The sequence below is a fragment of the Galleria mellonella genome, unplaced genomic scaffold (genome assembly GCF_026898425.1).
Source record: "Galleria mellonella isolate WM207_F2 unplaced genomic scaffold, CSIRO_AGI_GalMel_v1 utg83, whole genome shotgun sequence".
In the NCBI taxonomy this organism is placed as follows: Eukaryota; Metazoa; Arthropoda; class Insecta; order Lepidoptera; family Pyralidae; genus Galleria; species Galleria mellonella.
This window is the reverse complement of record NW_026442162.1, coordinates 5,174,697-5,192,422: the sequence shown is the minus strand read 5'-3', so window position 1 is coordinate 5,192,422 and position 17,726 is coordinate 5,174,697. Positions and strand designations below refer to the sequence as shown.

General features: G+C 32.6%; 1 protein-coding gene across 5 annotated transcripts in view; it reads right to left on the bottom strand.

Annotated features, from left to right (window-relative positions):
* LOC113516641 (zinc finger protein ush) overlaps positions 1–17,726 on the bottom strand; it is a 291,573-nt gene that overhangs the window by 135,090 nt on the left and 138,757 nt on the right. The window contains exon 1 of one of the 5 annotated variants that reach the window (XM_026901087.3): positions 10,302–11,151. The exons of 3 other annotated variants lie outside the window; for them this stretch is intronic. In XM_026901087.3, coding sequence (XP_026756888.1) covers positions 10,302–10,395 — 94 coding nt within the window. In that variant the 5' untranslated portion in view covers positions 10,396–11,151. Of the gene's footprint in view, positions 1–10,301; positions 11,152–17,726 lie in introns of those variants that run through there. One more of the 5 variants, XM_031907946.2, reaches the window with a different exon arrangement.

Sequence of the window (17,726 nt, the reverse complement as noted above, 5' to 3'; positions counted from 1 at the left end):
CCAGGGGGAACTATCATGGTTAATTCGCGAGGAGGTCGACCTGGTTGGGTATATTGCTAGCAATGGGATTCTCAGTCTCCATTACTAACAATCCCTTTACCCCCAGTTATCAAGTTATTACACATAAAAAAATACTTACGACCGAAATGAGAACCTGTTTCTTTATGAAGATGGTTGAAAATAAATAAATAACGATTTTGACGGGTACAAGTGATTAATCTGTAAGTATACGCTATGACTTAAAAAACAATTTCTAAATCGGTTTACAACTGATTGAGTTATGAGGTAATAAAAAAAAACAACCAAATTGAAAAAAAAGCCTCCTTTTTAAAGTCGGTTTGAATATTCGTGCCCAACTGTGGGACAGTATTGAGTTCTAATGTACACACACTTAATTTTTATTCCTCTTTGCATTCAAGTCATACTCTATCTATGCACCTATAATAAAACGTAGCAATATCTTTCAAACGTGTATGTAAAGGAATCAACAAATATACAATCCAAGTGTTATCACCGCTGGTGTGATATACAAAGTTGCCAATCACCTATTTCATCAACGGCACCCCGTCGCAGGCATCGAACCCGCGACCTTTCAATCGGCCCCGCCCCGCGTTGATCTCGAATCAATTAACGTGCGCGTGAGTGGACCGGCCCACTGGGCGCATAAATCGATAGTAAACGAGAACGTACCGAAACGTGGTTTAAACGTCATTCGCTAGAACAGATTGCGAGATTTTCAACCGACTTCTAAAAAAAGGAGGTTGAAGACGCTGTGACCAAAGCGCCAAACACCTCCTGAAGAAGACTTCAGGATGAAGTCGAAACACTTGTCAGATAAGATATAAATACAGTGAGTTCATTAGGAGTAATTTCCCATTACATTATGTATACACGTATAAGCAAGTTCTCCATTAAATTGTATTTTTTTTATGAGTCACTTCATAACCTCGTCAGTTTTTTTTTTTTTATTATAACGGCTGATATGATATAATATAATATATTTTGAAGTATTTTACTAGTAATATTAAACGATTTCCCCAAAGAAATAGTTTAAATAAAGATAAAAAAAAGTTGGTCCTCCCTTCCGGATGATAGCTGTTAATTCGATTTTTTTTCAACTTATGTTTCTTTTTTGAGAAAAATATTTTGTTTTATACGGACAACAATGCCTAAAAAGAAACGTAACTATTTAGATTATCAATTTATATAAATAATCATACACGAGCTTGACTACAATCTGTCTCAAATAAAAAAAAAAAAAATACTTGTGTTGTACAAAAAAACTGGTTGCAATTATTGTAAAACCCGTTATTTTGATTTGAAAACTAAATTAATGAATCAATTTTGACAAAAATTTCCATAAGACCAATTTGTAAATAAAAAAAATCCAAATCGGTTTACGCATGGGGAGTATCATGGGCGTAACAGTATACTCTGTTATGTCCATGGTACTGCTCATGTCTATAGGCGACGGTTACCACTTTCCATCAGGTGGGCCGTCAGCTTGCTTGCCATTCTAAGTTGTATAAAAAAAAATATTGAAGCACTAAAAGCTCAGTAGTACAGCGGCTAGATTAATATAATCTAATAAATAAATCGATTCACGCGAATTCATCGAGCGTACCATTCGCACATTTATCGAGATATCGAGATGACGGATAAACGAAGTAGGTCTCGAGTTTCAACACTGTAGGATTCCTTGTTAAAGCTGCATTTACACTCGATCTTAATTCGTTTTATCTACTCGTTTATTGGTGAATTGATAATCGAAAATTTTATGCATTTTGTACTACAGGAGGGTATAATAAAAGATATTATAGGTGGCACAGTATATACTATGACGTCCTTGGTATTTTTTATCTATCGTCGTTTATGAAAATTGTTTGATGTTTGTTTATATATTTATAATTTTATTTATTTATACCCTGTTTCTAACTACGTAGCTGCCAATAATACAATTTATTATTTATTATATTATTTTTGCTCCATAAATATTACGCTTTATGTACAAATCCTATAGACATTTGCTTCTTTCGGGTTCCCAAGGTTGACTGGAGAAAAACCCCTTTAGTGCATAAATCCGTCTGTGTACATTTTTGTTATAATCTAATATTTGTTTGTTTGCAACCTTATAGCTCTTTAACGACTTAACTAATCACTATAAAATTTTGTATACACGTACTATATGGGATGGAGAAGGATAGAGGCTATTTTTATCCCAGTTATGCGGATGAAGTCGCAGGTAAAATATAGTCTTAAATAAAATTAAAATTATTATGAAACAAACTACCTGTATGAAGGTAGTGCCATATGGAAAAAAAGGGATTGTTAGTAACGGGGTCAAGCAACCCTATTCTCAAGTCGACCTCCACGCGGTTTCCCCTGGAAACTACAGCGGTTGATTCTTAAATTCGTCACGATGGGCTAACTAACCTGCTTTCATCTTCACGTATCCTTTCTCACTTATAGCGTATACCGATAGCGCAATACGCTAGCGCCGCATAAGGATTACCGTTCCTTTTTCACCCAATAAAAAAAAGTATTAACAGAAATATTGACGGTGCGTGTTTATAATTTTAAAGGCAAAGCCATCAAACAATCCTTGTATAAACAACATGGAATGTTTAGTAATATTTTAGGCCACCATCCTTTATACGGTGCTTACAAAAAAGCGAGATCCCCGATAGCGGCATCAGCCGGCCGATATGAACTACTGATAAGGGGTTCGATTCCCCACCCAAGCGATGTTTCCTTTAGATAACCACGCGTTTGGGAAAAAGTGCTTTCGTATGAGACAATAGAATTTGTAGCCGTGACATGATATAATAGAGTAGAATATTTATTTATTTATTTATATGTGGATTTATAGGAGATATAACAAATATTAAATATACAATACAATATTAATGCATAGCCGTCTGGTCCCGGTATAGAATAGGCCACCCCTTCCTTTCCTGTGGGTGTCGTAAGAGTCGACTAAGGAAGGGCAAGGGATGGGAAGCAGCGTTCTTCTTAAAACATCTCTAAAGCTTCACTGCGGTTATTATATTTTTTTTTTTTACAACACAGGGGGCAAACGAGCATGTGGCTCACCTGATGGTAAGTGACTACCGCCGCCCATGATCACCCACAACACCAGCGGCATTGCAGGTGCGCTGCCGGCCTTTTAAAAAGGAATATACTCTTTTCTTGAAGGTTATGTTGTCGTATACATACATGTTTGTTTACTTGATATTTTTTTTTTATTTATTTATTTTTAAAAAGCATCAAAAATTAACACCATAATTCAGTCAGTCAAAAATGATTTTCAGTTGATACATTTAAAAAAAATTAAACCAACAAGTTCTCAATCTGTGAAATTTTCAATATCAGGTGGATTTTTTTAATTTAATCTTATAACAACTTTATTTTGACGTAATATAAATATATAGGGGGAAAGGGATTGCTAATAATGTAGACGGAGAATTCCATTGCTAGCAATATACCCAACCAGGTCGACCTCCACGCGATGCCCCCTGGAAACTATCATGGTTAATTTCTGATGAATTCATCATGATCGGCTAACTGGCCTGTTTTCATTCTCATCTATCACCCTTCACTGGTACTCCGCCAGCGTATTTCGTTAGCGCAGGCGGAGTACCATACCATTTTCACCCATCAATAAAAAAAAGTATATGTATATATATATGCCTGCTTACTACAGTTTTTTTTTTTAATGGGTGATAATGGAATGGTAACCCCACCCGCGCTATTGGTATACACCGGCGGGGCACCAGTAAGGGATGATAGATGAGGATGAAGCAGATCAGTTAGCCCATCGTGACGAATTCAACAAAAATTGTTCACGATGGTTTCCAGGGGGAACCACGTGGAGGTCGACCTGATAGGGCATATTGCTAGCAATGTCGAACTTTATTGCTAACAATCCCTTTCCCCCCGCTTACTACAGTTATAAAGTTCAACATGGCGGCCACTTTCATGTACATATTCTGCCAACGAATATCTACATATTTTAAGTTTTTTTTTTTCTTAGATACCAATCAAAGTAACTGTTGAAGATAAGAATCATTACGAATCATTATGATCATTACAAATCATTATGCTCTGTTTACCACATTGTTTCAAATGCAGACGTAAGATTTTGTATATTTTTATATTTTAATTAACCTTACAATATTTCCTAGTTACTAAGCAATAACTATATATCCCGAATATTATTACAGATGCATACATGGATGTAAAAAGTTGACCGCTTTTGGGTAAAACGTTTATGATAAAACACTTTGTCGACTTCAAAAAATAGGAGATTTTCATTTCAGTTGTATTCTTTCATGTCTGTTATTTCATAACTTTATCAGTTTTAAAACGAATTGAAAAATTTATGGTTTATCTAAAATGGATACACCTACTTACAAATTGACGTCACGTGTTCAAAATTTAATCAAAATTGGTTCAGTAAATAAGTTTCGAAATCAAAATAACTGGTTTTACTACAATTTATAGTTTGTTTGGACTAATATACACTCATCTTTTGTATATTATATTTAAGAACTATGAACTGTATATATAATGTATTGTAAATAATATTATCATAAGAAAATAAATTAAATATAAAAGATTACTGAACTTTATATTTCATTAAACACAACTTCGAATATATTTATAAAAATATATTTTATACCTACCTATATGTTTAAGTTTAGATATTGTTTACTTCAAAAGAACAAAAGAATCTCTTATCCGGGTTCGATAAGGAGAGATAGGTATACATTTTTCCTAATTAAAAGTGACAAACATCTGATTAGTGGCAATCAATATTATCTCGAAGAAAACGTTCCCAGAAAGATTTATACAAATAATAAATTAAGATAAATTTAAATTAAGATAAAAAAAAACGTAATTCAGTTGCCAGTGTCTTAATTGAGAGGTCAAATAAGCTGTTTTCTCAGCTATGGTCTTTGTAGAGGCATAGATAAAATAATAATATAATAGAAGGTTGTTACGACAATTGTAGAATTGAAAAATTTATGGTTTATCTAAAATGGATACACCTACTTACAAATTGACGTCACGTGTTCAAAATTTAATCAAAATTGGTTCAGTAAATAAGTTTCGAAATCAAAATAACTGGTTTTACTACAATTTATAGTTTGTTTGGACTAATATACACTCATCTTTTGTATATTATATTTAAGAACTATGAACTGTATATATAATGTATTGTAAATAATATTATCATAAGAAAATAAATTAAATATAAAAGATTACTGAACTTTATATTTCATTAAACACAACTTCGAATATATTTATAAAAATATATTTTATACCTACCTATATGTTTAAGTTTAGATATTGTTTACTTCAAAAGAACAAAAGAATCTCTTATCCGGGTTCGATAAGGAGAGATAGGTATACATTTTTCCTAATTAAAAGTGACAAACATCTGATTAGTGGCAATCAATATTATCTCGAAGAAAACGTTCCCAGAAAGATTTATACAAATAATAAATTAAGATAAATTTAAATTAAGATAAAAAAAAACGTAATTCAGTTGCCAGTGTCTTAATTGAGAGGTCAAATAAGCTGTTTTCTCAGCTATGGTCTTTGTAGAGGCATAGATAAAATAATAATATAATAGAAGGTTGTTACGACAATTGTATAATTTTAGTAAATTAATAGATGATTATATACGATATAGAGTAATGGGCTTTATACAAAGAATAAAATTGTATTTCACAAAAAAATCCAATTTCAGTCGTCCTAGTGATTTTGGCGTGAATAATAACAAATAGTGATAAAGTGGCGTGAATTTACAGGGTACAGAGGAATAACACCTGACTCCTCAGGAATGGCAACGCATGGGGGGTATCATGGGTGAAACAGTATACTCTGTTACGTCCATGGTACAGCTCATGTCTATAGGCGATGATTACCACTTTCCATCAGGTGGGCCGTCAGCTTGTTTGCCATTCTAAGTTGTATGAAAAAATAATTTAATTTTAAAACTAAACTACTCATTCGATTTCGATAAAATTTTTATGGGATTAATCTGTAAGTATATATTTTCATAAGTGTATATGTTGTTTGTGTTAAGAGATGATTCTAAGTTGACTGTAATTTTTGTTTTTGTGCATAATTTAATTTATATTTACATGTATGCATTTTATTATACCTACTATAACATTCAAATACAAGTTATCGTTTATGAATAAATAAAATAAAAAAAATATATAAAAATAGAAAAAAAAATCCAAATCCAACATTCAAAAAATATAATCGAAATAAGAACCTCCTTCTTTATAAAGTCTGTTGAAAAATCTGCACATAACATACATGGATAACTGAACTAACTATTATGTTATTCTTTAAGAGAAATGAGTACGCACGAATAAAGCTTCAGGGAAGAAAGAAGGTACATTAAATTTTTAGTAAATGAAAGAACAGAATAGGCATATTGCTAGCAATGTTAACAACCCCATTACTAACAATCCCTTCCACCCCTCCCCTCTCCTGATATGTGGTGGTATACAGACAGTATTCATAAGAACAGTGACATTTCATCAAATAGGTAATTTCCTTGTTTACCGGCAGCCTAAAAAAAAAACATAATCGTTAAAATTAAATTATAAGAAAATATAATTTGATAAAATTCCACATATTATTCTTAGTTAATAACACAACATGTTTACATTTTATTCCTTATGTCAACGCATAACGTAAACCAACATAACGCTCTCAGTATTGACAATAACAAAAAAATAAAAATAAAACCAACACACATAGATGGTAGTTGATAATGAACGTGAAATCTGTAACGAGATAACGCGTTTTTTCTCCATCCTTATCAGTAAATCGAGACGATCGACTGCGCGCATGGCTCATTCACTCACTCGTGTCTCTCACTTGTGGGTTCCTTACAAATTATTTGGAACGGTTTCGTGTTTATAATAACTGCTGAATGGTATGCTAACGACTCCCGCGCGTAAGTGCACATACGATACTTCAATATACATACATTGGACTGCAATTGTATGTCATAAATAATATGAGCCAGCAAAAGGACGCAAACAAGAAAATTTTTACATAATAAACTTTAATATTTACTTTAACATTTACTTTAATCCAGTTACCAATTGAAAAAATAGAAGAAGCGGAATTTTACAATGAACCACCCTATCGTAGCTCTGCATATAGTTTCTCAATGATATCAATCTAAATCCCAAATTCCAAAACTAAAAAAAATATATATAAAAATTTTCGAGAAAACTATTAAGTATACAAAAAAGGAATTGAGTTTGAGCTTTTAAAATACAATTAAACATATTAAACTAACGGTTTTGGAAAAAATAAACATTACACACATACATTTTATACACTGATAGATAGATAATCTGCTTCACGGTCTTGATCTCACCATCACAATACAACAAGACGGACATGCGCACCGAGAATTTGACATATTTGACACTGACAGCCGCTGTCAAAATACGAACAAACCACACGCTCGAGGCATTCCGTATCACGCCATCTTGTGTCATTAAATATCAACTTACGATATCATGACTTGTGTTTAACAGAAGTCATTATGTGTGTCCTTTAGTGTGTGTGGTTTGAGTTACATGTTTCATCAAAATATTGGAATGCAGTGCCTATTAATATAAAAAAAGTCCCTAACCAAATTTTCCTTCAAAAAGTCCCTTCGTGAACATTACTTCAATTTATCACAACAATGAAAAGCCTCAATCTGTTATATAATTAGTTATGATTTATATATTTATTAATTTAATATATACTATGTATGGTTATTTATATATGTATTGTATGTGATTTATGTGTGTATATTTTTTGTATGTATATTATTCTATATGTTTGCATGTTTATTTATCATAAATTCTTATCTCTTAAAATATTTATTTAATTTGCCATTTTCTTAAATCTGTGCACCGCCATTTGCTCTCTCTGTTTGGCGTGGCGGTTGACTAGTAGAGAATGCCATCAGGCATTAAGCCCGCCCTGTAGACATTTTTCAATGCGTGCAAAAGTATAAATAAATAAATATATGGTAACTTAGTTATTTTGTACATAATATCTATATATTAAATTAATTAAATAAAAAATATATTGTAAATAATAAACATTGGACAGATAAAATATTGAATATACAATAGTGGACTTATCCCATATATGTATGTCATAAATAATTCTCATCAGCCCAGCAGTGGGACGTTAATTGTTAAGAATATATAGTATTTTCCTATCTATGTAGTTTAGAGGCACCACAAACGCCATTAAAGACTGAATCCCAAGGAATGTTTTAAATGATTCCTAGGCTCAATATTAGCCCACAGGCTAATAATTTATTTATTTCACCAAATAATACATGTATTTAAAATTAATAACTATCGGTTTAACTTATGTGTAAGGATCACGGATTGATTCCGAAACTAGTCGTCAATAAATTCAATAAAAGTCAATAAATTTATTTTAAATATGGGAAAAAACGAGACATTGAACTATCTGTATATCTTCAAAGGAGTGCAGTAGCGTAAACGTAAAATAAATAAACTTCTCTATTTCAATTTATAAGTTATATTGATTCAAATTGAAATAATTAACACCCTTTCATGAGGCTTTTTTTTTGTTGGATGAAAACCGCGAGGAGGTCGACCTGGTTGGGTATGTTGCTAGCAATGGGATTTTTAGTCTCTATTACTAACAATCCCTTTCCCCCCTTTCATGAGGCTGTTCCAATAGTAAAATAATAGTGAAATCAAAAAATCTATGCTGAAAAGCAATAAAACATGTTGAGCCTTTTAATAGAACACACTACCCAATGATACTATGAATAGGGAAACGAAGGTATTGTCATTAATGTGAATTACTAGTTCCATCGCTACCAAACCCCTTGGTCACCCCTGGAAACCATCGTGCTGAATTCCAGGTCTATTAATCACGATAAGCTAACATACCTGCCTTTACATCCTCACCTAACATCTCTTACTGGTGCCCCGCACAGCATATCCCATTAGCACAGGGTATACCATTCCATTATCATCCATTAAAAAAAAGGTACAACGAGTACAATAGATCATGGAACGGTCGTAGTGTTTTTTTTTTGGCCTGAAAGAACTCTCTTTCAGTAATAATAATAAGTATTGTGTAAAATATAGGTTTTTGTATTTTACGTAGGTACGTAAATAAGATTTAATTAACTCTTGCGCCACCCACTTCTATCTGTTCTCCTTTAACCAAAGGTTGTCTGTAAGAGATTATCCTAGCGATAAGACCACCTTTTGTATCTTTACATATTATTATATTTTAATCTGTATTTATGTTACTGTATTTCACTTGAATTGTTCAATTGTCATTGTTTATTTTTATATTTCTGATCCATACATACATACATACATATCTGTCACGTCTGTTTCCCATTAGGGTAGGCAGAAACAATGGAACGCCAAATGCTTCGATTCAAACAAACCTCTTTCGCTTCTTCCACATTTTCTGATGCAATAAAGAGTTAAATAAATAAATATCCACTTAGTGTAAATAGATATTTAAACTGTCGAGAAATACGTCAAAAAATGTTATCGGACACAATTACAATTATTTACCGTGTTAAGTAAAGGACAACATAGTGAAATTATCATTCAATTTAACTATTTATCATTTACGCCAAGATAAAACATAACTACATAATGCAGTTAAACTCAATTTACTTTCAAACCAGTGTTAGTATCACACACAAACAAGATAAAATACTTAAATGTATCGTAACGACATTTTTATCATTTCCAACTGAAACACGATATTAACGTTAATACCAACAATTATATTTATAGGCATATGCGATATCTAGACTATATATATATATATATATATATATATATATATATATATATATATATATATATATATATATATATATATATATATATATATATATATATATATATATATATATATATATATATATATATATATATATATATATATATAGTTTTATAAGGGCGTTTACGCCAAATTACACTGTCACTTATTTACAAGTAATCTCGAGTTCATTACCCAACGATTTGTGTTACTTCAAGATCGTATTTGTAATACCAACTTTATTTAGTATATTGTTGTAAAAATGTAAGAAAATAAAGACAAATATATACACACACACACACACAGAGAGGGGCTTACGTCACAAGTTGCACTTTATCTAATGTAACTTAACTAAAACTATCGTTTAACAGAATAACGTAAACAAGTGTCGCTTAACAAAAAAAAAAAAAAATGTAAACAAGAACACTTACACATTGTTTTGACGTTTCCAACGCCACCTGGCGGCATTTCGGCCGCGCCGCTCGCAAGCTCCAGCTGTTTTAGGTAGCTCAACCACAATAACATCACAATACATCCAATTTTTCACTGTTTAATCACGAATATGTCATTATTTGGTGGTAAGAGCGTCGATTCGTCATACTTTAGCCGCGTTAACTGAGTGACTGTCGGTTGGCGGTCGCGCGCCCCTCTCCGCACACACGCTAGCCGGCAACACTGTACAGACAGGCCACGCACACTGAGCTCTTCGATCCCTTATCAGTTTGGTTTAACTAGCAATGGCTGGCCCCAGATGTTATCACGCGGAGCTCGCGGTAACGCTGCATTGAAAGATAACGTCTCCGATCCTATCGCACTGTTTGAATAAACTTGTATAAAATGTCAAATAAAAAAGCTGCTGCCATAAACGTCGTATCAGGGCGATTTTTTTTTCTGATAGCCAATCGCGAGGTCTCTAGTCTTGCTTTGATGTTTATAAAAATTATACTATCTTATTATGGTTTTCATACGATGGGAATGTTACAAAAATTTTACTTGATAAGTAAAATTTATGAAAATATTCACTTTGTAAAAAAATCAAAAATAAATTAACACCAATCTCTACATTGAGTTATTACAATAGAACTAATACGACGAATCTGACATAGAGCGATAACCGTCACCTATACACAAGAAATATATTGGTCCTTCGAACCGGATTTTTTTGTTAAAATATTTTTCGTTCTTCCAAAGCAACCCTATTTAGAATTAAGCTGATTTTATTCTATTCTAACTACCAACAATTGTAATATGATTAAAACACCAGTAATATCAATATAATGGTATAATAAAACTATAAGGTACGAAGATCTCAATTTTTTGACACCCAATATTTTTAATCCAGACGAATGCGATAATATTTTACCGAAACGAGGCAGTTTTTGTGATAAATAAATTTTATCTGTCTATTAGAATCTTAGCAGATAACTCTTGATAACCGATTGATTATTGAATGACTGATAACGCTTTTAATATCTTGGATATTTAAAATATTACGAATGTATCAGTAGTAAAGCACTTATTCCGGGATGTTGTTCTTAAGAAGGATATTTATATCACAATCTTTGCATTTACAACAATTTTCGTTGTAATTTTTAACTTATCTACTAATACGTCATAACTACCACAGTATTCAGGGTTAAGGACTAAAAATGTAAACTGTTCCCACGCCTCTTTGTCAACAGGCAGTTTCTTATAAGCTTTTAAAATTTGTTAGTTTTACAGGTTAAAATGAGATGTCCAGCTAATTGCGACAAGAAGCAATAATATAATATATACGTATTAAATTTAATCGATATATAAATCTGCCATGTGATAGAATGGCCTATCGAGCTGCCTGACCAGCGTAAGTGAATATAGATAGATAGATATATAATTTTTTATTTGCATTATTTACAGCACAGAAACAATAACAGATATAGATGCATAGTGAAAAAAGATCAAAGAATATATATACAAAAAATAAAAATAAATAAAAATAAAATGCATTAAATAAGTAACAATTTTTGCCTTCATACGTGTGCTACAATAACACAAAATGGTCACAACTCAGCTTATTGCTTTGCTCTCAAAAGAGCAAAACACTGATATTCCGTTGTGGCTAAAACCCAGCCGCGAAATTCCATAGAAAAAGTAAAAAAAAAAAAAAAAAAAGAAATAACAAATATAGATAAATAAATTGTGTATGTTCATTACATATATCAAGAAGTAATTTACAGTGGTACCCTGCACTTTGGTTGTTTTGTTAAGAGAGGCACTGGCTGAAAACCAGCGCTGTGCAGCTGTTCACATTGCGTTGGGACACTCACAGCATCAGCTGAGCCGGTTCCTTTTGCCGAGTATGGGACACTTTTTGTATATGTTATTTATATTTTATATTGTAATTGTATGGCAATAAATGTTTCTATTCTATTCATATCAATACAGCATAGAGTATTGTAAGATAAATCCTTCTCTTACGAAATTCCTAATTTAAAGGATTAAATATGAGTAGGTGCCAAAAGCCTAATAATTTTATTGCGCCCCAATTAATACAGTGCACCAACAAAGACGAGACGCCTACACAAAGCACCTAAACACAAAAAAAAAGTTCCAAATATAGCTTTACGTGACCAATGTTAATAATGTTATGACTATTTAATGCAAATACTTTATTTTATTTAATTTTCTTTACTTATCCTGTATCTAGTAGTAGATGTTAATAGGTTGTTATAGTATAATATGATCAAGATAAGAAAAGCAAGCAGAATCTAAAGACACGTCTCTATCTACGTGGTAGCGATATCAACATCGTTTTATGCAACCAAATAGTTGATGTCTAACGTAGTAAACAATCGTAACCTAAGAACAAGGAATGATAAAATAAAAACTGTGAATAATGTGGTTGCCTTCTTTCTTCTTATGCAAATATAATTGGTAAAAAGAGGCTGGTGTATAGAAAATATTTGATATGTCAATTATTTGTTAATAACAAATTTTACATTACTAGATTATATATTCGACACAGTTTGTGTAGAAAGTTTGCAAGCAGGTTATATCTGAATTTGGTAGGGTTATACGGCTGTATAACATTTTCTATATACTAGCTTGCTATGAATTGACAATTTTATCACTCCACCTATGTAATTCCTTATTCTTAGATCGTAATTGACACTTGTATTAGACATTAATAACACTATGGGTATCACAGATTATATATAGTCTGTCATAGCACAACTCTTTTATATTCAGGGTGAAAGTGAAATAATAGGCGGAGAGCTGATGAACTGTAACACTTTGAAGTAATTCTGTTAGTTACTTCAACTAAACTTGACACTTGTCATCATAAATAGACAAAGGCTAAAAATAAAAAAAAAATAGGCCTTCCAAAGTAACTTATGGTGGATACAATTGTGGATATAGCATATTAGTAGTCGTTCACTGAGTCATATTTCTTTGTACCTCAAAGAACATTTCCCAAAGAATATTCAGTTCCAAAAATATAAAAAATAAATTGGAAATTATTTCAATTCTACATACAGGATTTTCAATTTTCAGGATTTTCAATACTGTACAGGATACAGTATTTTACTTCTGTTTATTATCTCCAACTTACCTGAAACATAAAGAAAAAACTATTAACTTTAAATTTGTCGTCATATAGTCTACATTAGCAGACCCACTGTACTGATCTGGTATTTTAAAAGCTTTGTTCAGTTTTCAAGTATATGTATTACAAGGCAGAATGGCCTATGGTCGTAACTTGTCCAAAAGAACAAATCGAAACAAAAAAGTTTGTCATTATTTTTTAAGGGTCACGTCATCTGTGTTACGTCGCATATAAAACCGCTTGTATGAAATCTATGCAACCAGTTCATAAAGTTTGAGAATGTTACACTATTAAGTAGCTAGGTCTTTTATGATATCTATCAATATCGATACTTTGGTCAGTGGTATATTATTAATAACTAAATAATTAGTTGTAAAATGCTATAGATATTTATTTATAGTATTCTGTCGATGATTATTAGATGTTTTATTATTATTACTATATTAACCATTAGCTGTCCACTGCTGAACACGACTTTCCCCTTATTTTTGTTGCCAGTAGTTGCCACACATTGGTTTAGATTGGCAACCGCAGTTATGTATTGATGATGTTTTAAGAGCTGCTGACGCTGCTGCCCGTACCTCTAACGTTAGTTCCCTTAGTCGCCTCTTACAACACCCACGGGAAAGGAAAGGGTAACTTACACTATCCGTGACTATATGGCAGGATTTTAGATGGTTGCATAAAATAATTTTCTAATTTCGTCAACATAAGGGAGGTGCCGACTCATAAGTAACGTAGTGTAAATATATTTTTTTTCTGAACTCTATCAAAATTTAAAACTAAAGATTAAAAAAAAATGAAATTACAGTCTTTGTCATAATTTTATTTTTTCAATTGCATTATAACAACGGATATCCTCGCAACGGAGATTCTGTTCATATCGCCAGATATGTTAGCAAGGTTATGATTACCAGATACGGCGCAGGTGCCCGCAACTCAAGGCTAAGCGAGCATGCTCAGATCTCTGCTCTGATAACTTATCTCGACATCGCGAGCTCATGCAACGCTCATTTACATAAAACTATTATTTTTTTTTTTCAAACATTTGTTTTATCTTATATCATCTGTTATAATTTTTTTGGTATATTTTCCATTGCGTATAGCAGTTGTTAAGTTGAATGGCTTCCGAGCCAGATGAAGGTTGGACTATTTATTTTATTTTTGTGTAGATAACCAATGCAGGCACATTTTGGTGGGAAAAAGTAGCTGAGAAATCAACTGCAACAAAATATTAATTACACAAAAAATGACAATGGTTTAATAATAAGTATTTTATTACATAAATTATATTTTGATTCGCTATAAAAGGAGTTTTTCGTTTTGAAATCTGTCTATGAAATATGTCTCTGGTGTCTCTCTAAAAATTGTTCTTTTTTTTTTAAAAAACGGCTTTAAGTATTCTTGAAAATTATTTTTCATATTACTTGAAAAAAAAAGAGGGTTCTCAATTCGGTTTTATTATTTTAATTATGTTACCTTGAAACTACATAATTAATAAAGAAAAACAAATTGTTTTTTTTTATCAGTTAAGATATATTTTCAGTCTCATAGAAATGTTATTAAAATCCGGTCAGTAGTTTAATTTGTAAATCAAAATAGCTAGTTCAGCTATATTTGAAGTTAATTTTTTATGGTACATTTTCTAATATTTGTTATGGTATCAATAAAATACCCTCAAACTTTCATACAATGTGAAAATATAACGCATCAGCCAATTGATTATTTGCTTTTTAGGATTTTTTTCACAAACAACATCTAAAGTTTTTTTATTAGATATGATCTATTTAGAATTTTTTAAATTCCTCTTTTATGAAAATTTTCAGAAAATTCGAACATTACAAAAGAACGCGCTTAATAAGCTCTTGTAAGACAAATACGACAAATTACATATTACAGTATACAAAACATAGAAATACATAAAAAAAAAACTGTATTATCTATAATTGTAGAGACATAGTCGTGCCCGTTCACAACAAACGGAAGCCGCCGTAAAAGCAACCACCCTATCTCGTACATACTTCAAATTCATAAAAGTGACTGTAGCATCCGAAGATAGGCGGTGGCGCCATCTACAATATCCAGGAGATAACGCTGGTATAAATCAGGCCCTAGTGCTGATAGCTCGCTGCGATAAAACGTATTAATCAGTACAATTTCGTTTCGAGTTAATGGATTCTTAATGCGACAAAACAGCCGTCAAACGTTGAGAAGAGGCGGGTTCGAGGTGTACATACATCTTGTATGGTTGTATGATTAGCTATACGTTGCATACATCGCAGGATATTACAGTAATAAATAAAAAATAGGGCGTTTACGTTTTAGTGACAATGGAGGGTTGAAAAAACTGAGAGAGACTATAAAAAAATCCACGATTCTCTTAAAGAAGAAGGTAAGCTTCATTAAGTGTCGTAAAGACTCTGGACATTAGGGAGCGTTACCTCACATGAGTAGTTTTTTTTAATGGATGACAATGGAATGGTAATCTCGCCTGCGCTAACAGTATACGCTGGCGGGGCACCAGTGAGGGATGATAGGTAAAAATGAAAAAGCAGGTCAGTTAACCCATCGTGATGAATACACCTGGAATTCAGCACAATGCTTTCCAGGGGGGGACCACGTAGAAGTTGACCTGACAGGGTATATTGTTAGCAATCATCTTCACCCCCCCCCCCCCCATGAACTTACTATTAAAAATGCATTCACAATACCTATATGAAATTATGATTGAGAATGGAATTGCTAGTAATGGAGTCTAATAGCCCCATTGCTATCAAAACGCCTATCGGGTCGACCTCCACATTGTTCCCTTAGGAAACCATCGTGGTTATTTCTTGTTAAATTTATCACGATAGGCCAATAGACCTGCTTTCATCACGCCTATATTCCCCTACTCGTGCCCCCAGCGTATACTGATAACGCAGGCAGGGTGACCATTCCATTATCACCTATTAAAAAAACACAAGACAATGAGTTCACCATAAAGAGAAAGACAAAGTAGGTATCATGGTACTATGGTCTGAATGTCAAATGAGGTTAAAAGCAATAAAACAAATGTCGTGTACGCAATTAACACTAATTATTTTTATGGCAACATTAACTTAGCTGTCGGGAGTTGTACAGTAGTAGATTTAACAGAGATAGTGTTTATAATCAACTTTCTTTAACTCACTATTCCTTTTTCGATTTTCAAATTACGATATCATTTTGATGTTCTTGATTCGGTTATTTTTTTTTTAAATCTCGAACTTCGTAGTTCGTTCGTTATTTGTCTCAAAAGTTTATGATTTATAAACCAATTTGCAAAATATTTTTTTTTATTTGATAGAATATACTTTTGGATTAGTAACATAGACGTTTAGTTTTGGTTTTTATTTTATATTTTCGTTTTCCTACCATCTATCCACGCTAGATAGACCATGATACACCGCTGATACAGTCCACGTCCGCTGATCTCAAGACGGAGACGACCTTTGGCCGAGAAGAAACGCTCCAAGGCCCTGGACGCCAGGATTGCTGACAGCAGAGAGGCACTCTTGCGCCACCTACCCACTGCTACCCAGATTGCCCTATCGATAAGATCACCATTTGTACCTTTATGTATTATTATATTTTAGTCATATTATATTTATTATATATTTATATTATATATTATTATTTAATCATATTATAATTTAATTTTAAAATTTTAAAATAAGAATTAGTCTACCTGAGTCCCTTTAAAATGAACGTAATTCGAGTGTTTAAAATTATGCTGGTATATGAAAAAGGGGCACCAACACCACAATCAAACGAAATGACTTTTGATACGTTACGTTCATTGTTGATCAACGATAGGCGTCAATCGATACCTTATCAGTGACCCCGCGCCCCACCCTCGCCCCCTGGCCCCCAGCCCCCAGCCCCTAGCCCCCAGGTAGCGGTACCGTCGGAACAACAGCCTGGCGTCTTTTTGAAGGCATATCTGATACGAGATACGATTTATCGTGTGACAATTGTTTCACGTGTGACGGTTTGAGTTTGGAGTAAAATTCCATTATCCTTCCAATATTATATATGTGAAAGTTGGTAAACATATTTGTTCACGGCCAAATAGCTTTATTTTCAACTATTCAGCTAGAATGACAAACATTTCAGTGAATTTACAGAGTACAGAGGCATAAAACCCGAGTTCACAGGAATGGCAACGCATGGGGGGGCTGTGGGCAAAACAGTATACTCTGTTATGTCCATGGTACTGCTTATGTCTATAGGCGACAGTTACCACTTT